At 39.4% G+C, this 23,948-nt stretch overlaps 3 protein-coding genes across 6 annotated transcripts in view; 2 read left to right on the top strand and 1 right to left on the bottom strand.

Moving 5' to 3' along the window:
- ENTHD1 (ENTH domain containing 1) overlaps positions 1 to 15,449 on the bottom strand; it is a 105,997-nt gene extending 90,548 nt beyond the window's left edge. For 2 of the 3 annotated variants that reach the window (XM_038550498.1, XM_038550500.1), the window contains exons 1-2: positions 15,329 to 15,449; positions 9,310 to 9,812 (exon numbers count right to left, since the gene is read on the bottom strand). In XM_038550498.1, coding sequence (XP_038406426.1) covers positions 9,310 to 9,658 — 349 coding nt within the window. In that variant the 5' untranslated portion in view covers positions 9,659 to 9,812; positions 15,329 to 15,449. Of the gene's footprint in view, positions 1 to 9,309; positions 9,813 to 14,776; positions 15,159 to 15,328 lie in introns of all 3 variants that reach the window. The other variant, XM_038550499.1, reaches the window with a different exon arrangement.
- LOC106559375 (60S ribosomal protein L17-like) lies at positions 10,397 to 11,023 on the top strand. Its single transcript, XM_038550501.1, has one exon. The coding sequence runs from the start codon at positions 10,433 to 10,435 to the stop codon at positions 10,985 to 10,987; it is 555 nt and encodes a 184-aa protein (XP_038406429.1). The 5' UTR covers positions 10,397 to 10,432; the 3' UTR covers positions 10,988 to 11,023.
- Positions 15,450 to 21,752: 6,303 nt separating the features above from the next.
- Positions 21,753 to 23,948, top strand: part of GRAP2 (GRB2 related adaptor protein 2) — a 64,027-nt gene continuing 61,831 nt past the window's right edge. For both annotated transcript variants that reach the window (XM_038550491.1, XM_038550490.1), the window contains exon 1: positions 21,753 to 22,083. The gene's annotated coding sequence lies outside the window, so the exon portion shown is untranslated. The remainder of the gene's footprint in view (positions 22,084 to 23,948) is intronic.

Below are 23,948 nucleotides of genomic sequence, written 5' to 3'. Positions count from 1 at the left end.
TGAAATAGGCAAAACACTTGAATAGGCAAAGATGTTCACAAATCATATTAAAAGATGCTCAACAACTTTTCAGGGAAATGGAGATTGAAACAATACTATATACTCATCAAATTGGTTAAATAAAAAAGAATAACAGTACTTAAGTAGTGACAAGTATGTGGAGCAACAAACTCTCAAACACTACTGGTGGGAGTACGAAGTGGTAGAAACCACTTTAGAAGACTAGTTGAATATACACCCAGAAATGCCACTCTTGAGCATATGCCCAAGAGAACTGAATATGTATAGCCATAAAAAGGCTTACATAATAACATTCACAAGAGCTTTATTCATAATAGCCAAGAACTATACACATATCAAATGCCCATCAACAGAAGATGGGCAAAAAAACTGAGATGTTCATATAATGGAACAGGACTCACCAATAAACAGGAATGATACTACTAATGTATGCAACAACATGCATGAGTCTTAAAATCATTAGTGGAGATAAAGAAGCCAGAGGCAGAAGAATACATATGTTTCCATCTGTATGAGTTTCAAGAAAAAAACACAACTAATTTACGCAGTAGGAGAAATTAGAATAGCAGCTGCCGCTGGGAAGGAGGAAGAACTAAGTAGAAAGGGGGATAAACGGAAAGGGGGATTGGAAATGTTCTTTATCTTCATATGGGTGATTGGTTATACTTACCAACATTCATCAAACTGTATACTTAGGATCTGTGCATGTTTTAGTATATAAATTATATCTCAATAAAGCAGTGTTAGCATTAAAAACCTATTTTAAAAAATAATTTAGAGGTCAGCCCGGGTGGCTCAGCGATTTAGCGCCACCTTCGGCCCAGGGTGTGGCCCTGGAAACCCGGGACTGAGTCCCACGTCGGGCTCCCTGCATGGAGCCTGCTTCTCCCTCTGCCTGTGTCTCTGCCCCTCTCTCTCTCTCTCTGTGTGTCTCTCATGAATAAATAAAATCTTTAATAATAATAATTTAGAGTAAAGAGGTAGAAATTTTATGGTTAAAGGAGTCAACTTTGACATTTATATTTTTTATATTCCTAAAAGAAAGTTAATTGCTATAAATCTGCTAAAGGTATAAAAGTATTACAGTATTAGTCATCCATTCATCTAATATCTATTGAGTGATCCTACTCCCAGGCAATGTAGTAAGTGCTAGAGATAATGTTATCGCCCTTTAGAAATTCACAGTTTTGCAAAAGATACAGGCATGTATATAAATGTGCTCTGACAGAGATATAGGGATATTGTGCACATAAGGGAAAGAACATTGCACTTGACCTGAAAATATCAAGGAGACTGAGGACTATCAGTTGGAGAACCTGAATCACCTGCAGGAACATGGCACTCTTTCTGATAAGTTTGAGCCTAATGCATAATGGGCCCTAAACCTGCGATAAAAAACAGGCCCAGCCATGCCAACTGCATCTAGCTATTTGTCCAAGACCGTAAAATTAGATTTGAGTGAATGATTTTTTAGGCCATGACTGCTGCAAGTCAAGAGTATAATATGTACATTTCTTGTATCATCTTTGACATAAAATAACTCTGAAATAGATGAAAAAAAGAATAAACCTCTCGGTTCCTGTCCCAGATTAATGAACACAACTAATTCAGTTCTCAGATCCTTCCTATGTGCTCCATCCTGCTATATGCTGCTAGTCAAGTGCTTGGTCAAGTCTGGAGATGTGACATGTGGTGACAGCATAGAGTAGAAGAGCAAAGAGCATGAGCAGGATATGGATAACATCATTCATTCAACAACATATTGTTGAGAACATGGATTCTAGAGTCAAAACGTCTAGATTATAATCTTGACTCTAACACTAACTAGCCGTGTGAGCTAGCTACTCAACTTCTTTGTACCTTCCTTTCCTCATCAGTAAAAAGGGGCCAACCTATCCAAAGGGTTATTATGAAGATTAAACGAGTTAATACAGGTAAAATATTTAGAAGAGCCTTTGTCACACAGTTAAACTATATAAACTTGTTTGCTAATATAGGGGTCCAAAAAGTTGGAGAATACAGAATAAACTTATTTTTAAGCAGTATGTTGGTTACATTTTAAATTCATATGTTCAATGTTTTTCTATAGATTCTAGACACTGTTTCAGGTAAAGTATCTCTGTATTTAAAACAATGTGTTCTAGCTTGGATTGCATCTCATTTAATTGATTTTTAATTTCTGCCTGATTAGATCTAAATTCTGCAGTCATGAAGTCTCTTGAGTCCTTTATGCTTTTTTCTAGAGCCACCAGTAGCTTTATAATAGTGTTTCTGAATTGGCTTTCTGACATTGAATTGTAATCCAAATTTTGTAACTCTGTGGGAGAGAGGACTGTTTCTGATTCTTTCTTTTGAAGTGAGGTTTTCCTTCTAGTCATTTTGCTCAGTGCAGAGTGGCCAAAAACAAGTTGTACTGGGAAAAGGAGAAAAAGAGAGAAAAGAGAGAAAAGAGAGAAAAGAGAGGAAGGAAGGAAGGAAGGAAGGAAGGAAGGAAGGAAGGAAGGAAGGAAGGAAGGAAGGAAGGAAGGAAGGAAGGAAAGAGAGAGAAAAGAAAAAAGAAAAAAAGAGGGGGAAGTAAATAGAAATAAAAGAACAAAAAAACAAGGGGGGTATCCTCTGATTCTGTATACTGTAAATCCCTCTACTTCCCCTGGAACTTTCCAGTGCTGCTTGGTCAAAAATTTGTTTTTCCCCTGTTGGTCTAGCTGGTCTTCTGGGGGAGGGGCCTGCTGTGCTGATTTTCAGGTGTTAGCACTTGGGGGGTGGAAGGGGAGATGGGCGGGGGGTGGGGGGTGACTGGGTGACAGGCACTGAGGTGGGCACTTGACGGGATGAGCACTGGGTGTTATTCTATATGTTGGCAAATTGAACACCAATAAAAAATAAATTTACAAAGAAAATAAATAAAATAAAATAAAACAATGTGTTCAACTGTCAACCTAAAACCCCCCCAAAACTATAATACAAAACAGTGTCCCCAAAGTCTGAAACAGTGAAATTTATCATAAAATTTACTAAAAATCTTTTCAGATGAATAATTAGACTCATTGTTTTAAATTTACTTCATCTGAAAAGCTGTCTGGAGGTTGAAAAAAAGCATATGGAGAACCTTGTTTGAAACGTTAACCAATGAACTATTTGAAAATAAGTTTCTCTTGTTCCCCAAGTTTTCCGAATTGTTTTCTCAACTTTTCCCCTCTACAGTACAGTTGCCTTCCCTTAGCCATGAGGAATACTTTCCAAGACCCCTAGTTAGATGCCAGAAACTGTATAGACCGTAAAAACTGTGAAGACAATCCTATATATGTCTTTTTTCTACACATGCGTACCTACGATGAAGTTTAATTTGTAAATTAAGCACAGTGACAGATTAACTACAATAATAAAATAGAACAATTATACCAATATACCATAATAAAAGCTATTATATGAATGGGTTATCTCTCTCAAAATATCTTATTGTATTCTACTCACCTTTTTTATGTGATGTGAGATAATACAACACCTATGTGATAATATGGAAGTGAAGTGAGTGACATAAGCATTGTAATATAGCACTAGGCTACTACCAACCTTCTGAACAATATGTCAGAAGGAGGATCATCTGCTTCCAGACCGCAGTTGACCAGGGGTAACTGAAACTATGGAAATTGAAACCACAGATAAGGGGAGATTACTGTAATACTATTATTAATTACTGGGCAGGCACTGTGTGATAGGCACTGTTGTAATGTTATAGAGCATGGACAAAGATGTTAAGCATCTGACCCTTGATTTTAGCTCAGGTCATGATCTCAAGGTCATGAGATTGAGCCCCACATTGGGCTCTGTGCTCAGTGCAGAATCTGCTTGTGATTTTCTGCCTTTCCCTCTGCCCCTCTTCCTGCTCATGCTCTCTCTCTCCCTCTAAAAAATATATATAAAAATCTTTAAACCTCAAACAGACATAAAATATTCCTGTCTTCATGAAACTTATGCTTTTGTAGGAGGAGAAAGAAAACAAATAATAGGGAGTAAGAAGGGATAAAAAAATATATAAAACATGCCCTATGTCAGATAAGAAAAGCTATGAAGAAAAATAAAACAGAAGGTGGCTAGGGCGTATCAGTACAAAGAATGGGGTGGGGCTGATTTTAAATAAATAGGGTAGATATAAGAGACCTCACTAATAAAATGACTTTCTCAGATTCTCAGCAGAGATCTGAAGTGAGGAAGCAATGCAGGTATCTGGAGATGTGCACTCCGGGTAAAGGGTAAAAACTAATCAAGGAAATCAACATAAAGGTCTTTTTTTCTATAGTTTCTTCTGCTTTTACCTTTTTTCTTTGTCTCTTCTTAATACCAGTATCTCAGGTAGGATCCAATTATAGATTCTTGGATCACTGCAATTTCTCTCTCATTAATTTCTCGGTATAAACTTCATTGCTGGGATCCCTGGGTGGCACAGCGATTTGGCGCCTGCCTTTGGCCCAGGGCGCGATCCTGGAGACCCGGGATCGAATCCCACATCGGGCTCCCGGTGCATGGAGCCTGCTTCTCCCTCTGCCTATGTCTCTGCCTCTCTCTCTCTCTCTCTGTGACTATCATAAATAAATAAAAATAAAAAATAAAAAATAAACTTCATTGCTTTTTTTCTTTTCTGATCCAACAAAATCATTCTTATTGAGTAGTTTTTCAATGATCAAATTTCTTACCTCAATTCCCTCAGTTTCTTTTTTTATAACTTCTACTAAATAAAAATTTACTGATGTCCAGTATGTACCAAGGCCTGATGGTAAAAAGATGATTATCATATGACATATACCCTAAGAATCTAGTCAAGGACAAATCTGTACATATACATGTACATGTATACATACATGCACACATATACATATATATATCAAATGGGTATACTATAAAAAACCCACACTGATATTATTAATAAAGTTCTACAGCAATTAATTCTGCCTAGTGAGAAAAAGAAATAGTTGGAGATATGGAGGAAAAGACCTCTGAGCTAGAATTTGACAACTAAGTAGGAATTCAACAAACAGCAAGAAACTGCTATTACAGGGAAGAAGAAACATCTTAAGTATCAGCACATAGAAGTGAAGAATATACTAGGAATGCCAAATGCAATGTGTTAGATTGAAGACTAAGGAATTAATAGTAAAAGGTCGATTTGGAACATGCTAAGGGGCCTGACTTTATCCTGAGAACAAGTAATTCCCAAACTGTTTTAACTGCACACCCAATCAGTAACAATTTTTTTGTCCATGCATTGACCCCCAATATACATACACATTTGTTTATGTATAAATTATGCCAAGAGCTATTATTCTAATAATTACATTCACTAAGAAACAAACACAAAATGATAAATGCATGAAAGATAAAAATAAAATATTTTTCTTGCCTTTTTGGTGCTACCAAATAATCAAGAGTATTTACAAAGTCCAAGATAGTATACTTGTGCTTCATTCTTTGATGCTAAGCTCAACTGTTAGGAAATCTGAAAGACCTTTATGATAGTGAATTTAAACATATCCAAATATACCATACTTTGTACATATAAAAGGTATAAATGCATAACTAAGCATGTCTGCTTAAAATTTCATGCTTATCTATCTTATCTCTCAAAATAGCTCATAAACTCTTTAGAACATGGGCTGATCCTCTCTTTCCACTTAAGGAAAAAAAATCAAGTGCTTAGTACAGTAATAAAATATCTGCTCTATGAAGAAAAAAATGATTATATTCCATTCACGATCATACAAAATACTTTTTTTAAACCTAATTCTTGGGGATGCAAAATTTTGATCACTATTTTAATTTTTAAAAATAAATTCAAACCTCATGAAAGTTAATGTCTTTACAATTTCTGGATTAAAAAGCACAGCATGATCAAAACCCAGGAAGATTTTCTCCAATTTCATCACTAAACCTCAAACCTGGGGTGCCTGGGTGGCTCAGTCGGTTTAAGCATCTGGCCTTTGATTTTAGCTCAGGTCATGATCTCAAGGTCATGAGATTGAGCCCCACATCAGGCTTTGCACTCAGTGCAGAATCTGCTTGTGATTCTCTGCCTCTCTCTCTCCCCCTCTTCCTGCTCATGCTCTCTCTGCCTCTCTCTAAAATATATATATATATATAAATTTTTAAACCTCAAACCTGACCTTAAGTAAACAGTTCAAAAATAAAAAGGATATACATCATGACCAAGTGTGATTTACACTAGGGATGCAGGTTGGTACCCATATGAAAATCAAAGTAATACACCATATTAGAATAAAGGGGGAAAACACATAATCATTTCAACAGATGCAGAAAAAACACTTGACAAAAGTCAACAGCCTTTCCTCATAAAAACACTCAACAAACTAGAACTCTAACAACCTTATGATGAAAAGCATCTATGAAAACCTAACATCATACCTAATGGTAAAAGACTGAACGTTTTCCTCTTAAGATCAGAAACAAGACAAGGATGTCTGCTCTCCACCAGTTCTATTCAATCCTGTACAGGAGGTTTTAGCCAGGGAAATTAAGCAAAAAAAAGAAATAAAAGGCATCCAGATTGGAAAGGAAGAGTAAAACTATTTCCATTTGCAGATGACATGATCTTGCATGCAGAAAATCCTAAGGAATCTGAAGAAAAAAACAACAAACTATTACAGCTGATAAATGAGCTCAGCAAGTAGCAGGACACAAGAGCAATACACAAAAATAACTCAGTCAGTTGTATTTCTATACACTCGCAAAGAATAATCTGAAAATGGAATTAAGAAAACAATTCCATTTACAATAGCACCAAACAATTAAAAAAAACAGTAAAAAATGAACAAGGGATTTTTTAAAAAAGATTTTATTTATTTATTCATGAGAGACACAGAGAGACGCGGAAATATAGGCAGAGAGAGAAAGAGAAACAGGCTCCATGCAAGGAGCCTGATGTGGGATTCCATCCTGGAACTCCAAGATCACAGCCTGAGCCAAGGGCAGACACTCAACTGCTGAGCCACCCAGGCATCCTGGACATAGGATTTCTATAGACATTTCTCCAAAGAAGATCTATAAATGACCAACAAGGGCATAAAAAGATGTTCAACATCATTAGTCTTTAGGGAAATGTGAATTGAAATCACAATGAGATACTACTTTTCACATTCAGTAGAATGGCTATAATCAAAAACATGGACAGTAAAAAGTGTTGACAAGGATGTGAAAAAACAGGGACCCTCTTACATTATTGGTAAGAATGTAAAATGGCATTGGTGCTAAGGAAAACAGGTTATTGGTTCCTCAAAAAAACTAAACATAGAATTGCCATATGATCGAGCAATTCCATTCTTAAGTATACACCCAAAGGAATTGAAAGTGGAGACTCAAACTGACACTTGGATGCTTTCGTTCATTGCAGCACTATTCACAATAGCCAGGATGTGAAAACAGCTCAAGAATCTCCCAACTGATGAATAGATCAACAAAATGCGATATATTTATACCACAGAATGTCATTCAGCTATAAGAGGAATGAAGTCTTGAGACGTCCCACAGCACAGATGAACTGGAAAACACTGTGGTATGTGAAATAAGCCAGACAGAAAAGGGCAAATGCTCTATGGTTTCACTTATATGAGGTACCCCGCATAGGACATTTATAGAGACATAAAGTAGATGAGAGGTTAGCAGGACAGTCATTGCTTAATGGTTATGGAGTTTCTGTCTGGGGTGATGAAAAGTTTTGGAAGTAGACAGTGGTGATGGTGGTACAACTTTATGAATAGAATTAATGCCACTGAACTGCATACTTAAATGACAAATTTTGTTATTTACATTTTATCACAATATTTAAAAATTAATAATATACATAAAGCCACAGGATTGTATACTTGAAATGAGTGAACTGTATGGTAAGTGAATTATATCGCAACAAAGCTGATTTTTAAAACATGAAGAAAAAAAAGAAATGAGCTCTGAGGCTATAAAAGGACATGAGAGAATCTTAAATGCCTACTGTCAAGGAAAGAAACGAGTCTGAAAAAACTACATATTGTACGATTCCAGCTATATGACATTCTGGAAAAGGCAAAACTATAAAGACAAGAAAAAAAATCAGTGGTTGCCAAGGGTTCTAGCTTAAAAAGAACCAACAAGTGGAACATGGGGCATTATCAAGGCAGCACAACTATTCTGTAGGATATCAGAATGGTACATACATGACACTCATTTTTCAAAACCCACAGAACTATAGAACACAAAGAGCCAACCTTAAGGTAAACAAGGGACTTTAGTTAATGTATTAATACTGGTTTGTCAACTGTAACAAACGCACCACCCTACTGCAAGATGTTAATAGGAGAAACAGCGTGTGGATGGGGAAGGGTCTATGAGAACTCTGTACTCCCTGTGTAATTCTTCTGTAAACCTAAAAGTGCTCTTTAAAAAGTCTATTCTAAAAATGTATACTTAACACAAAGACTGCACTGAATTTTATCCTCTTCTCATGATTCATAAGCCTATTCCCTTTAAGCACAAATTATAATTTTACATTAGACAGGGAGGAAGTGCTGATTCTTTTAGCACTGTAGATACCAGACACTACCAAATCATCTCAGTTCAGTATTCCACGCACCCTTTCCCTATTTCACCTCCTCCTCCACCCCCAACAAAATTATTTTATGACCTAAATTTTTGTATTCATGTAAGTACTTCCATCTAGATAGTCTTTGAAGATTCTGTAGTCTTTGGAAACACTTCTTTACATTTGTGACTAAATTTCAGTCTAATTATAATTGTGAATTACAGTGACATTATTATAGCAAGCTGCCATGCCTCCCGCTTTATTCACTTTGTTCATTTTCTATGAGGTATCGTTTTATCAGGAACCTAAGTGTGTTGGTTTTACCCATCTTCTTGGGAAAAAAAAAAAAATTGTTCTCTAAGGCCCTCAGGAGTCAACACAAAGGATTAAACTGGAAACTATAACTGTCCCAGGAGAAAGGGGGCTGATACATTTAAGAACAACTTTTCCCCAGCTCCTGCTTTAAAAGGATCCTCTCCCAAACCTCTCATCTTTTTTTTTTTAAGATTTTATTTATTTATTCATTCATGACAGACACAGAAAGAGAGGCAGAGACCTAGACAGAGGGAGAAACAGGCTCCCTGAGGGGAGCCTGATGTAGGACTCAATCCCAGGACTTCGAGATCATGACCTGAGTCAAAGGCAGATGCTCAACCACTGAGCCACCCAGGTGTCCCCCAAACCTCTCATCTTTATTGGCACACCGTATGCATTTCTTTTACCTTGGTCTTTTCCAGCTTCATCTATGTGTTGAAAATCCTTTAGGGTCTGAATGTTACAGAACCCTTCTCTGCAATGCTGAATAACTTTCTTTGATCCATTCTTGATGAGATAATCCATGAGTGTCAGGGATTTATACACATGGCGCCAGTTCTTCCCATGATCATTGAGTCTCTGCCACAGCATATTCATAATCTCTGACAGAGAAATTGTGTTGAAAGTCAGGCCACTGATATCTAACATCAGAGAACTAGAAGGACCCCAAGGGTCATTAGAAGTTGCTTCTCTGACTTTTATTTCAGCATCTGAATAATTTTTCACAAAGTTTTTCACTTGTCTCCTGAATGCCATAGGTAAGACAAGTTTGAAGGTAAGATGGGGAGGAGAGCAGTGGAATCAGAGCTTATATAATTGGTTTATAAAACACTTGACAGGTAAGTGGTCCCCAGTTCTGCTGCTCCCAAACACAAATGATTAATCTTCATTTTGATGAGGCATCGGTTTCCTGCAAAGCACAAAAAAGATGTAAGTTAAATACTTTTTGAAATATCTACAGAAGACCAAGTCAGTCTGAAAAAATCTAGGATTACTTAGAAATCAGCCCTTCATTTAATCAGCCAGAATTGGGGGCACCACCTAAATTCTCCTAGGATCAGTATGGAAAAATCTCTTATAAGGAATTGGCCTGTATTATTTAAAGAAATCTAGATGGTCTTTCTAATCTTAAAAGTTTCTGTAGAAAATATCGTTCAACCTCTTTGGCCAGAAATAAATTATTTTAAAGCATTCCATGGACAATCTTTAAAAAAAAAAGGAGGGGGGGTCAGCCCGGGTGGCTCAGCGGTTTAGCACCTGCCTTTGGCCCAGGGTGTGATCCTGGAGACCCAGGATGGAGTCCCACGTCAGGCTCCCTGCATGGAGCCTGCTTCTCCCTCTGCCTGTGTCTCTGTCTCTCATGAATAAATAAAATCTAAATAAATAAAATAAAATAAAATAAAATAAATAAAATAATAAAATAAAAAAATAAAATAAAATAAAATAAAGCATTCCATGGACAATGGTCAAGTTAGTATAAGAAAATGGGACTTGGCTCTTCCCCCGAGCGGCCTGAGGTGACCTCTGGAGATGGTTCGCTACTCGCTGGACCCAGAAAACCCTACAAAATCATGCAAGTCGAGAGGTTCAAATCTTCGTGTTCACTTTAAGAACACACGTGAAACTGCCCAGGCCATCAAGGGTATGCATATTCGAAAAGCCACCAAGTATCTGAAAGATGTCACTTTGCAGAAGCAGTGTGTGCCATTCCGTCGCTACAATGGTGGAGTTGGTAGGTGTGCGCAGGCCAAACAGTGGGGCTGGACACAGGGTCGGTGGCCCAAGAAGAGTGCTGAATTTTTACTGCACATGCTTAAAGATGCGGAGAGTAATGCTGAACTTAAGGGTTTAGATGTAGATTCTCTGGTCATTGAGCACATCCAGGTGAATAAAGCCCCCAAGATGCGACGTAGAACCTACAGGGCTTATGGCCGGATTAATCCATACATGAGCTCTCCCTGCCACATTGAGATGATTCTTACTGAAAAAGAGGAGATTGTTCCTAAACCAGAAGAGGAGGTTGCACAGAAGAAAAAGATATCCCAGAAGAAACTGAAGAAACAAAAACTTATGGCCCGGGAGTAAATTCTGCATAGAATAAATGCAAATAAAAATAAAAAATAAAAAATAAAAAAAAATAAAAAGAAAATGGGACTTGTACTCTGACATCTCATTCTTAAAATTTGTTGTCACATATAAAAATAGTGGGTCCTGAAGGTAATTAAGATGGTAGCATCCAAGCCTTAGAATCATCAGATGACCCTGTGGTTGTATTCTTAGTACAGGCCACTAGAATCAGATTTAAATATGTTCTGCAGGGATCCCTGGGTGGCGCAGCGGTTTGGCGCCTGCCTTTGGCCCGGGGCGCGATCCTGGAGACCTGGGATCGAATCCCACGTCGGGCTCCCGGTGCATGGAGCCTGCTTCTCCCTCTGCCTGTGTCTCTGCCTCTCTCTCTCTCTCTCTGTGACTATCATAAATAAAAATAAATAAATAAATAAATAAATAAATAAATAAATAAATAAATATGTTCTGCATTCTTGTTAATCTGAAAGTAGGGAGGGTTGTCAGCTATTAACATAAGTAGTTGTACCTCAGTGGACTCGACATCTAACTCGTGGTACCCTTAACCAGTATTTTAGTCCTGGTAAGGTTAGCAAGTTCAAGAAAAAGGTTAAATTACTTTCTTCACTGGGCTTTAGAAAAGGAAATATGCATTTAGGAGTAAACAATGTCAATACTATGATACAAATCAGGTAACAATTTCCCTAAAACCTGGAGTGATCAGCATCTGTATTTCTCACATCCCAAAACAAGTACACACAAAAAGAGGCCCATTTAGGTTGATACAAAATACATTAAAACCTAAAGGAGGTCTGTAGCCCCAGAGCCTTAAATGATGCTTATGAATGATCAACTCGCAGTTCATATGAAACCATTCCCTTCCTTCTTTTTCATTACTTCACATTAAGGTGGGCCAGTTAGTTTGCAATTTCCCTGGTGATTCATCCCTGATGGCCACCAAGATAGTGTACTAAATTGATTTCAAGCCCTGACAAGCATCCAGACCCAATGAAGCCTCAACGATCTATAATCAGATTTTACTAGAGAAACTGCACACACACACAAAAGGAAAACATTAAAATCCATAACAAATTTGTCTTGTTTTCAGTTTTGCTTCTCTTCCTTGACCTTCACAATTCCTAGCTCAGGTTTGATTAATTTCTGTGTATTTAAGGAAGACATAAATTTTCAGAAGCAAACTAAATGAGTTATCCATTTTTTTTTTTTTCAAAAAAGGAGAAGGGGATAATTAACCTTTTTTTTTTTTTTTTTTTTTTTTTGTAAAAGTACAACACACTCTCAAATAAGCAAGATGGAAAATGTATCAGTTTAATTAGCATTTCTTAGAAAGAGACTATCATCAACCCTAGGAAGAAAAAGAGAAGTTGTGTGTTTTTACAATTTTCTGATTTTCTCCCTTGCTTGCACTTCAAACATAGGCATTTTTATCTGACTTATTCCTGTAGTGAAAACCAGATTTATAATGTTTCAATAAGCCATTAAAATTTTCAATCATGAAGGTTTTCTTTTTCTATTGTCTTTTTCCCCCCTTCTACCAAGCTCACGCCATGCAGAGATGCACTGTGACACTGGCTGAGAGCAACAAGTATTGATCTGTTTCCTCACAAGTCTATTTAAACAAACAAAAAAACAACAAAAAACAAACAAAAAAAAAAACCCTGTTAGAATCATAGCCTTCTGGAATTGAACACAGTCATCAAAATGCTATTTTTTTCTTTTTTGGCAAGCTACCTGTCTATATTTTGGAGAGACAAAAATCCTAATTTTTAGGTTCTCCTATATTTTCTACTTTGTACTCAAAGAATGTTTTCTTCAATGCATTTTCTGCCCGGGGAAAGTATCTAAATAATAGGCTTCAATCCAATGGGACTGGATGTGCCTGACATCATACCTAAATTAAACACATTCCCAATCATTAAAAAAACCATGAAGCAAAAAGTCTGGATGAGTGAATTAATACTATTTACTAACGCATGGTACTTTGTGACATGATCATAGAATAGGTAAGACACTATTCTACAATTGTTATCTTTTCAGATTAGCAAGGAGCTCAATTGGTGTTAGTTGTAAATTATATGTTGACTTTATGTGTTTTAGATGCCTGACTACATACAAATGTTCAGTTTACTCATACTATCAGAAACTTGGGATTGTAATTACAGTGATGTGACAAAAGTGGTTCCCAACAGGTAAATTTTCACACCCAAATTTTGGTTGGCTATCCAAGTCCCTAGAATATTTAGAAATGTTAAGATAGGGCAGCCCCTGTGGCCCAGCAGTTTAGCACCGCCTGCAGCCCAGGGTGTGATCCTGGAGACCTGGGATCGAGTCCCATGTCAGGCTCCCTGCGTGGAGTCTGCTTCTCCCTCTGCCTATGTCTCTGCCTCTCTCTCTCTCTTTCTCTCTGTGTGTCTCTCATGAATAAATAAATAAAATCTTAAAAACAAAAAAAAAAAGAAATGTTAAGATATTCCATGTCACAAATCTAGGTCACCTCTTCTGAGAGGCTAGCACAGTAACTACTTAGATCTTCCCAACATATTCTTTCTGCACCTGGTTTAGTTCCTTCATGTGACTTACCATACTCTGTACTTTTGTATTTGTCATTTGCTTTCTTCATCACCAGACCAGGAATTCCATGACAGTAGGGACCATGACCATTCTATTTACAAGGCAATATAATCCTATTGCCTAATCAGTACCTAGAACATAATAGGTACTCAAGAAACAGGTATTGACAATCAATATCAACAAATATTTCTTGAGTATCTACCATTTGTATCACTTTCAACAAATATTTCTTGAGTATGTACCATTTGTAACACTTTGCGGATGACATAAGAAATATAAAACACGATCCTGACATTCAAAAACCAGCGTTTGATTAAGGAGCTTTTTGCCCTTAAATAATTCCAAAGTAAACACACGATGAGGTAGAAAAGGTCTCTTGGTTTCCATTTTAGACTTGCCCACTTCCACAATGCTTTGGCAAAGGCTATTTCCTCCCTCAACTTTACCTTAATCATAACAGGAAATCATTTATCAAGTGACATTGTGGAATTCAAACTCAACGGGTTTTTTTTCCAGACTTCTGAAGGGTAATGCAGTGCCTATACCATACGTTACATGATACCCACAGCAAGGTGTGGGGCTGCTCTGAACAAGCAAACACATTAACATGACTGCAACAAAAACTTGTAAATATCTGGAATAAATACAGATAAGTGGCTCCTTTCAATGCAGGTGTTGCTGCCAAACGACCTGGGGGGAAAAAACTGATCTTCAAAATTCTTTGGATATCAGAACTGAGAATAAGGAATCAAGGAACTGAACTGACTTCACCCAAAGACCTAAGACAATACCAAGAGCAGCATCTAAGAGGCTGAGTGAGAGGCATCTGGAAAGAAGCATTCAGGGCAGAGAACAGCTTTCCTTTTTGTACAGGTTCTGCCTATAGACTTAAGTTAACCCGGGAGAAAATAAGCTCTGGCCAAGATTGTGATGGGAGAATGATCGCAGACGATGCCATGGCATTAGGAGGTGTTACTGCTCGGATGGGAAGGACACTGCAAGAGGCTGAGAAACCCACTTTGTGGAGCCCCTCCCTCCTGTGTGTGCTCATCGATTCATTCAACTATTAGTTCTCCAGAATTCACCGTGCGGCAGACTCCATTCTAGGAAACGGAGAAACAAGGGCAACAAGGACGCAGTCCCCATTCTCTAGGGTTAAGGTCCACTCTTTTTTGAGCGCTCACAACGCGCTCACACCTAGGCGTTCACACACCTCACCTCATTGCTTTAATAATGAGGATTCCAAAGGCAGGGACTTGAGGTCCTGCTCTGCCACTTCCTAACTAAGGTTCCACAACTTCTCTGGGCCTCAGTTCCCTCATCTGCGGCACAAGGAACAACCACCACATAGACCGCGGACAGGAAGAAGGGAGATGCTTGGGAAAGAATTCTGAACACGAAGGGCGAAGGCTGAGAGAACCAACTTCCTGTAGACGGGGTCTTTCCTCGGCATCCCTTTCTTCAGAACGACCGCTGTGTACAAGGCAGGCCCTGTGCCAGGCCCGGGGTCACACAGGTGAGCCGGACCACCGTCTCCCCTCAGAGGAGTCGGACAGCACGCAGTTTACTTGGAGCAGAAGGCAGGGCCGCACAGATGTTTCTAGGAGGGAGTGACACGATGGCGTCACACAACGGGGACCTTCCCTCACGCAGGCCATGGTAGCCTCAGCCCCTGCTCGCCCGCGCCCAGCCAGCGACGGCACGGCCCCGGGACAAGAGGCGGGGAGCGGGCCCCTCCACGCCCGCCTGCACCCCCAAACCATCTACTACCTGCGGAGAAAGTCTAGCCACCGGCGTCGGGACCTTTCCCCGTTCAACTTCAAGCCCTTGGCTCCCCGGCTGGTCGCCTCCCGCGGCCAGGCCCAGGCGCCCACGCCCTGCCCCACTTCCGCTTCGTCACTTCCGGCCTCTCGGAGGTCTCGTGTCTGCGGTTCACAGCGTATCGCGAGAGCAGAACGCGAGGCGTCAAAAGGACTTAGTTTGCCAGGCCACCCAGTGAATTGAGGGCAGATGGCCTCGTGTAACGATCCAGAGGGCCGTGGTGCTGCCCTCATCCTCCTTTCGAGGAGATATTTTACAACTTCTGTTACTAATGTATTGAAGCTGCCTGGAAACAGCAGCTGCAGCTGATGTCCACCTCAAAGGACCAAGAATGTAATGGTTGTTTGCTAGGAATGAAAAGAGTAGGGACGCCTGCCTGGGTGGCTCAGCGGTTGAGCGTCTGCCTTCGGCTCAGGACCTGATCCCGGGGTCCTGGGATCGAGTCCCACATGGGCTCACCCCCCGGCCCCCAAAGGGCCAATTTTTGGTTCTTGATGTTGCACTCCATCTTGATGTTGCCCCCCGCAGGGAGCCTGCCTCTCCCTCTGCCTGTGTCTCTGCCTCTCTCTCTCTCTCTGTCTCATGAATAAATAAATCTTTTAAAAATATTTTTTCAAAAGAGTAATGAAAAGATTAGGTGTGTGGTGGGCAGGGATGGAGTGGCTCCAGGGAGGGCCGGGGGTCCCACTGATGGGTCATCGTTGAGATAGTCAGCGGATCTTCAGTGAGCCCGGCACCCCACCAAGCTGTGCGGATGCAGAGATAAAGCAGGAGTCGGATGCTGCAGGAGTTCACAGGCTAGTGGAGGTGACAGGCACCGTCACAGAAGATTGTCACAAGATAGGTATCTTGTAATAAGAGAGGAGAGAGCATCTAATTCTGCCAAGGAGTATTCGAGGGCAGGCTTCAGGGAAGACTTTACATCTGTATCTTAAAGGATGACAGAGTTCACTGGATAGACAAAGTGGAGGAGGCCATTAGAGGCAGAGGACACATCGTGTGTAAAGGCTTGAAAGCCAAGAGAGCCTATTATCTTGGTAAAACTACAAGTCCTGTAGTTCCGATGGCTGTCTCAAAGGCTATTAGTGGAACAGCAGAGGACGAAGTGGCAGAGGAAGTCAGATCATGAAAGACCGAGTCCAGCCTGCTGGCTGATTTTTATCTGGCACACATTGAAAATATAATCAAACCCATGTTTTAAAAGCACATGGCTGGCTGCGTGGACTATGGCAATATTCCATCAGGGTGGAGGGAAAAGACAGACCATAGAAAAAGTCTTCAGAGATGAAAGTAACATTTGCTTTTAGCTCCTGCTACTTCAATCATAACAATTATTATAACAGACCTCAGGACAGCTGCTGACGTGTAGTTAGGTAATTATAATGTAAAATGGTAGAAGATATGAAAGAAGTCAGTGTGTTTGGAATACTGCTTAGCTGGCTATCAAATAGACTAGTGGGCATAGTAGCCAGAGAGAAATGTAAAAGGTGGCCTGGAAACAGATTGAACAGGGCCTTGAATGCCATGCTAAGGTTTTATTCTATAAAATAGTGAGGGACAAACAAGTATTTTATTTATATAGTGAGCTATAGTTTAGGAAGATATTTTTTTTCAAGTCATGGATTATATAAATTTCAAAGGAACTCTGAAAAGTAGATATAATTATTCCATTTTACAAATGAGGAAGCCGAGTTTGGGGAACATGCATTCATTCTACATTATTGAGCACCTGCTAAGTGCCAGGCACTATACTGAGCTACGGGAATACAAAGAAGTAATAGTCTAATTAAAAAGACAAAAATAAATTAGCAATTATAATTAGTTGCTGTGATAAAAGTGCTTTGGGAGTAAAAGAGGATTTGTCTAAATCTACATAATTAGAGAAGTCTTCCTGGAAGAGGTGAACTTGAGCTGAGTTTGAGAGAACAAATAGGTTACACAAATTGCCCAGAAATATTCAACCTAGCAAGTGATTTAGCTAGAACTTGACCCAAATTTTCAGTGTCCAAGTCTATGTCCTTTCCTCTACCCTAAGGGCCAGTTTTTGGTTCTTGATGTTGCACTCCATCTTGATGTTGCACATTCTTCTTCTTTTATTTTTTTAAGATTTTATTTTTAAGTAATTTCTACACCCAACATGGGGCTCAAACTCACAACCTCAAGATCAAGAGCCACACGCTCCACCAACTGAGCCAGCCAGGCTCTCCTCCATTGACATTCTCAGTCACAAGTCTACCTATTGTATTTGGAAAACGTTGGAGATCCCAGTTTTTTTCTTTTTAGACCCATTCATTTCCTCCTTTAAAAAAAAAAAAAGATTTTATTTATTTATTCATGAGAGACACACGGAGAGAGAGAAGCAGAGACACAGGCAGAGGGAGAAGCAGGCTCCATGCAGGGAGCCCGATGTGGGACTCGATCCCGGGACTCCAGGATCACACCCTGAGCCGAAGACAGGCACTAAACTGCTGAGCCACCCAGGGATCCCCCTCATTTCCTCCTTTTAGAATGAATCTATGGGTGTATTTGAAAGGATGCTGGTCAGGCTTAGCAAAACTGTAAAGTATTACCTACCTAGTGGAATTAAGTTCGTTAAACTAACATGTGAGAGTCCTTCCTCTCTGCTTTTTTCCATTTGGGAGCACCATAATTTAGTTGCACTCACCAAATATGGACAATAATAACTTGGTGTGTTTTTCCCCTGAACTCAGAATTTAATAAAAGTGAACAAAGTTTTCTTCACTTGGTTTCCAGGAAGCCATTGTTCCTTCTCATCTCCTTGGCTGTTTTCTTCTCATTTCTCTGACCTCTCAATTTTAAAGGGGTCTGTTCTCTATCAATATTAATTCCCTGTGTGGTTTTATCCAGTGTCATAACTTTAAATAACCTTTTCTCTATCTCTCAACAACTTTCAAGTTTTTATCTCCAGCCCTAACCTCTTCTGACCTCCAGACTCATATCTATCTTGACATCCACACTTGTATTTCTCATAGACATCTCAAACTTAATATGCCCCCAACCAAACTTCTGATCTTCCAGGCTTGTTCCCCCATCTCAATAATGACATGTCTTTGCTTCTAGTTTCTCAGGCCATGAACCCTGGAGTCATTGTAGGTGCTCTTCTTTGTCTCTCAGACTTCACATCATATCATCAGCTTGCCTTTAATGCAGGGCAGCCACCAAGTCTAGGTAATATGCAGTTGGTAGGTAATAAATGGTTTATCAATGCCACATTCTAATTCACAGTAAAATAATATTTATGTTTCCAGGCTTTATGGTCACCCCGTATATTCAGAATTCGGTCATTTCCCACCACATCCACTTTCCACCAGGTGTCCTAGGTGCTGCCTTCTTTTGCTGGAACCATTGCAATAGCCTTCTAACTGGTCTTCCTGCTTCTTCTCTTGCTCCCTTACAATTTAATCTAAACACAACAATCAGAGTGATTTTTCTAAAACTCAAAACCCAAATTAGATGATGTAACTCCCCAGTTCAAAATCTTCCATTGGCCCCCATCTTACTCAGCATGAAATCAAAGACCTTGCCAAGGCCAACAAGGCCCTAACGTGTTTCAGCTCCTGCTTCCTCTCTGACCTCTATCATGACTCCTCTCCTCCTCATTCATTGCATCAAGCTTGCTCCCACCATAAGGCTTTGCATTTGCTAGCCCCTCTACTTGCAAAACTATTTCCCCAGAGAGCCATCAGGCTGGCTGCCTCACTTTGTTCCGGACTTAGCTCAGGTGTCCTTTGATCTCCCAATAAAATCACAACCCCCCACCTGGGCTACAATTCCTCTAACTCTTGCCCCATTTTATGATTCTCCTTAATAGTCCAACCATCTGATATACGTAATTATTTCTCTGTCTGCCAGAAGGTAAGATCCAGTAAGAGTAAAGACTACGTTTTGTTCGTGGCTATATTCCCAGCACTTAGAATAGGCCTAACACAGAGTAGATATTCAAACATTATTTACTGAGTGAATCAAACGAGAATGTCTGAATCTGAATTATTGAATGAGAAGTACGCGTTCTACTATAAAGGTAAATTAAACGTAATTATGTACAAGAGATTCTGATATTAACATCGACCCTTCAAAAGGAACTGCTGAGGGATGCCTGGGTGGCTCAGTGGTTGAGCATCTGCCTTCGGCTCATGGCATGATCCGGGGTCCTGGGATCGAGTCCCTCCCTGTGAGGAGCCTTCTTCTCCCTCTGCCTGTGTCTCTGCCTCTCTCTCTGTGTCTCTCATAAATACATAAAATCTTAAAAAAAAAAAAAGGAACTGCTGAAAAATTTTAAATGAGTATGGTTTCAAAAGGAACTTCTGTTATGAGTAAGTCCAAATTTTATAGATTCTTGAATCCTCACAATTTTGCCTATATTTTCTGAGTGCCCCATGATTGTGAGGGCTGAAATGATGGCATTCTCATATTAGAATCTTTATTCTTTGGTTCTGCCTTTGTACTTGTTCAATTATGGAGCATCCATGAAATATACCACTAGAGTGGCCTCGCTCCCCTGTCAATACGCTCTATAACACATTTGTTGATCATTACTTGCTGCTGAAATAACTTCTTTTTGAGATTTTCCTGTTCTGCATTCTGTCCCACACTTGTAAAGGGAGGACTTCTATTCTGCTCCCTGGGGAGATAGTACCCTGTGGAAGAGTAGCTTCCTCATTAGGGTGCAAGCCGAAAACTCCATAATACTTCCTATAGAACACTATTTATCTTTTCTCCTTTCTTCTCACTCTCCAGCCATGGGAGTTTAGGGCCTCACTGTTCAATACCACTGACTTGGGATAAGGACTGTGGCCAGAGGATTTCAGTGTCTGACAACTGGCTATGAAGCTGCTGGGTATAATGATGGGATCCCAGAAGGTCCTTAGACCATGAAGACTGAAGAACACTGAGGCCCACAGTGAGAATTTATTGCTTTAGGGGTTTTTGTGTGTGTGTGTTTTAAAGGTTTTATTTATTTATTTGAGAAAGAGAGCACAGAGGGAGAGGAAGAGGGAGAGGGAGAAGCGGAGAAGCAGACTCCCCACTGAGCAGAGCCGAATGTGGCTGGATCCCAGTACCCCCAAGATTATGACCTGAGCGGAGGGCAGATGCTTAACTGACTAAGCCACCCAGGTGCCCCAAGATATTTATTGTTCTGAAGTCAATAACCACTCTGTTAACTTTAAAATTCTATCTTTGCAACATGTGAAAATAGTGGGGACCCTGTTCAGACACAACTTGGATTTAAGAAAATGTAACGAACTTGTATTAACAAAAAGAAAAACCTTCATTAAGGAATCAGGAGTAGCAAATTCCTTCCTTTAACTCATTCAATAAATATTTATTGAGCACCTCCTGTGACCAAAGTACTCTGTTGATTCCAAACCGGATTCTTCTTTTGTATTTCAATAAAAGTGTTGAGCAATTATCACCAAGGAGTGACACCCCCTCACCCCCCCCCCAAGAAAGGACATTTCGAAGATTTAGGTATAAAGGGGGTGAAAAGATTTTTTAGAAAGGATATCATCTTATGATGTAGAATGACTTTAAATTTTAGAACTCCAAACTGAGTTTTATATGATATCCTCCTTCTGAGCCTTCAAGGGATAAATACTGGGAACATCCTGTCAACCAGCATTTCCCTCTTTCTCTTGGGCCCAAACTCTGACTGGTGCCACTAAGCAAGCAGCAATGTCTCTTACTTTGTGCAAAAGATGCATCGTTGGCAATCCATTGCTAGTGAGAGCAAAGAGAGGAAGAGGCCTTCACAAGTTGCACTTGGTATGGGAACCTAAAGGGGAGTAGGGTTTTTCACAAATTTGAAGGTAAAAACTAAAGAAGTTGATGGTGTCAAGAACCTTGAGTCAGTGAAAACTCTTTAAATTCCAGAAATCCTTTAGCCCAACCAACTTAGGAGAAAGAGAAATCCCCCAAATCTAAGGAACCCGTCCCAGTTCATGCCTGATTGGCAAAACTGGTGTTAGAACTCCTCCTGGCTCAGAGCTTTTCTTCTTGTGTTTTCCGTTAAGGGTAATGTTATGGACTAAGAGTAATATTATGGCCTGAGGTTACTGAGAAAGCATATCCTCTGGGATTTTAGCTTTGTGAGTGATTCCAGGGTGGTTTTATATAAATTCCCCGAAGTGAAGAAGCCCTATTTTTTTTCCTCTGGATTCTTGGATGTAATAAGGGAAAATCAGAGTTTTCCTTCAGAGCAGCAACAGCTTGTTGATGGATCACCTCTAGGATTAGAAATTTTCTTATGGGAACATAATCATTCGGGGGGGGGAAATTGTTAAAATTGAAACCAAGCATCAAGAAGCAAAAGTGTTTCAGAGAACCTCCTGCATTTTAGTTCAACTCTGGCAGCAAGAAAACAAAACCACATAATCTAAGGCTCACGCCCAACTCTCTGAAGCCCTGTATCTGCTAGTTCCTGTGTGGTTTGCCTACAGACTGCAGGGCTGACTGGGGGTAGTTTGGAGGAGGGAGTAAGAAGTAAGGCAGGAGGAGGCATTATTAATGGATCTGTGAACTTGAACCCTGTTTTAGTATGATCCTTGGAAGATAGCACATGGTGGATCTGTACTCTGAAATGCAATAATTTTGATATTTTATTTCATCTTCCTTCTTGCAAGAGAAGATACTATTAATTTGGTGTCAAAGCCAAGACATAGACTCGACCTCCTCTCTTCAAAAAGGTATGTCATTACACAACGTCGGGCCATATACTCTAGAGATCTTGAATAGTTTTGTAACTTGCAGGATGTTCTCTATAAGTCAAATCTAATTAAAATGAATCCCATGGGTTCTCTAAATATTGCTTTTTTATATTTTGGTCCATCCACAAAGGTCTGTATGTCTTTTGCTGTAACAATGCTTGGTGTGATGGGATTCAACTTCCAGCAGAAGAACTTGTTCCTTATCCAGTCTAGCACACAAAATTCTCCACTAATTGGCCTCTGAGCCATCCCAGGGAGACTTTAGACCCATTACAGAGGTGAAATCCCACCTCTCCATGTCGGCACTGAAATCCAATTGAAGGCGGGAATGAAGGTCTGGGCAGCAATGAATGAACATTGGCACTGTAGGGTCAGGATGGCTCTTTTACATACGTTTCTAGTTCTGTCAGTATTTATCGTACCTTTACAGAGAATACCACTTTGGATCTCTTTACAAAAAGAAAACTTTATGTTGAAATAGGTTTTGAGAGAGTATTGTCTATCTTTATCTCTTTATTGATAATTAGTGCCAGGTCCCTAAGATGGTGCCCAATTCAGGCATTGAGCTGAAGACAGCTCCTTTGTGCTCTTTGCCCCAACTACTCCTGAATATGGGGGTTGAGTATACCCACGAAGGATTTCACTAAATTAAAAATACCATGTTTACATACCTGGAATGGGTCCTTGTTAATAAGGTATGAGTAACTTAATCTGCACATTACTGAAAATATTCAGCCCCACATAAATTAAGAGGGAAATGTTTAGGATCTAAAATTCTGTTTCTGAAGGGGTTGCATGTGCTCATGTTATGTCATCTGAGGGTGGAAACCTCAGGTTGAAGCATCTTTTGTTCTATACAACTGCATTTATCATAGACTGAGCGGTTCTTCAGTGGGGGTCCTCCATTTTTTCTTATTTTTGGTTTCAGAAAGAACGTTTAGTGTAAGTAGACTCTGCTTTAACAACCCAGTATTGTTTATAAAACTTCATGTTTATAATGTAATTTTAAGGAAAACCTCTACAAAACCCACTGTTAAATAAAGAACACTGTAAATACAGAACCATTGAAGTGCATTTAAATTTCAAGTTTTAAAAACTATGATTTGTACTCTTTTTGAGAACTTTGTTTTTTGTAAAGAGAGGCCTGTATTGTTGAATAAGATCAGACTTGGAGTGTCTCCCATAAATTATAGGCTTATTTTCCCTAATATATTACTTATTTTATTATTATTATTTTTTACTTATTTTATTTTTTAAAATGACTTTACTGAAGCAGAAGGGAGGAACACTATCGATTTGTTCAGTATCGATTTAAGTAATAATTCTATTGCTACTAAGATATCCTTCTGAATATCTCTCACATCTTATGTCCTGATGAAAATCCCTTTTGTTCTGTTAGTTCAGTTGTTCTATGTCTACTTCACAGAGATACTATGAGAATAAATGAGCTCACACAGATACGAAGTGCCTTAGGAAAAAAAGCACTCTAAAAATGCAAACTTGTATCATTAATTATTGCTTTGAATTGATCATTTTTTTTCCACTTTTATACAAAATATACCTCATCTCTCTTAGAACCATTGCCTTCTGGAAGAGTTGAAAATGATCCCCGATTCCCACAAATGTATTGGTTCTCAGAGTATAATAACACCTGCTGATGCTGGTGCCTTACAGCACTCACGCCTGAACTTGAGCAGGACTTGCCTCTTTTCCTGGATCAAGAAAAATCTACAGTTGTTCAAAATGTGTCATCAAGTGTGATTCCATGAGGAATTCTTAAATAAGTAACAGTTGCTGCTGGATTAGTCTTAGGGCCGGATTCTTCATTTTCATCCTGTCCTAAA

The sequence above is a fragment of the Canis lupus genome, chromosome 10 (assembly GCF_011100685.1).
Source record: "Canis lupus familiaris isolate Mischka breed German Shepherd chromosome 10, alternate assembly UU_Cfam_GSD_1.0, whole genome shotgun sequence".
Taxonomy (NCBI): Eukaryota; Metazoa; Chordata; class Mammalia; order Carnivora; family Canidae; genus Canis; species Canis lupus.
This window is presented reverse-complemented; position numbering and strand designations above follow the sequence as displayed.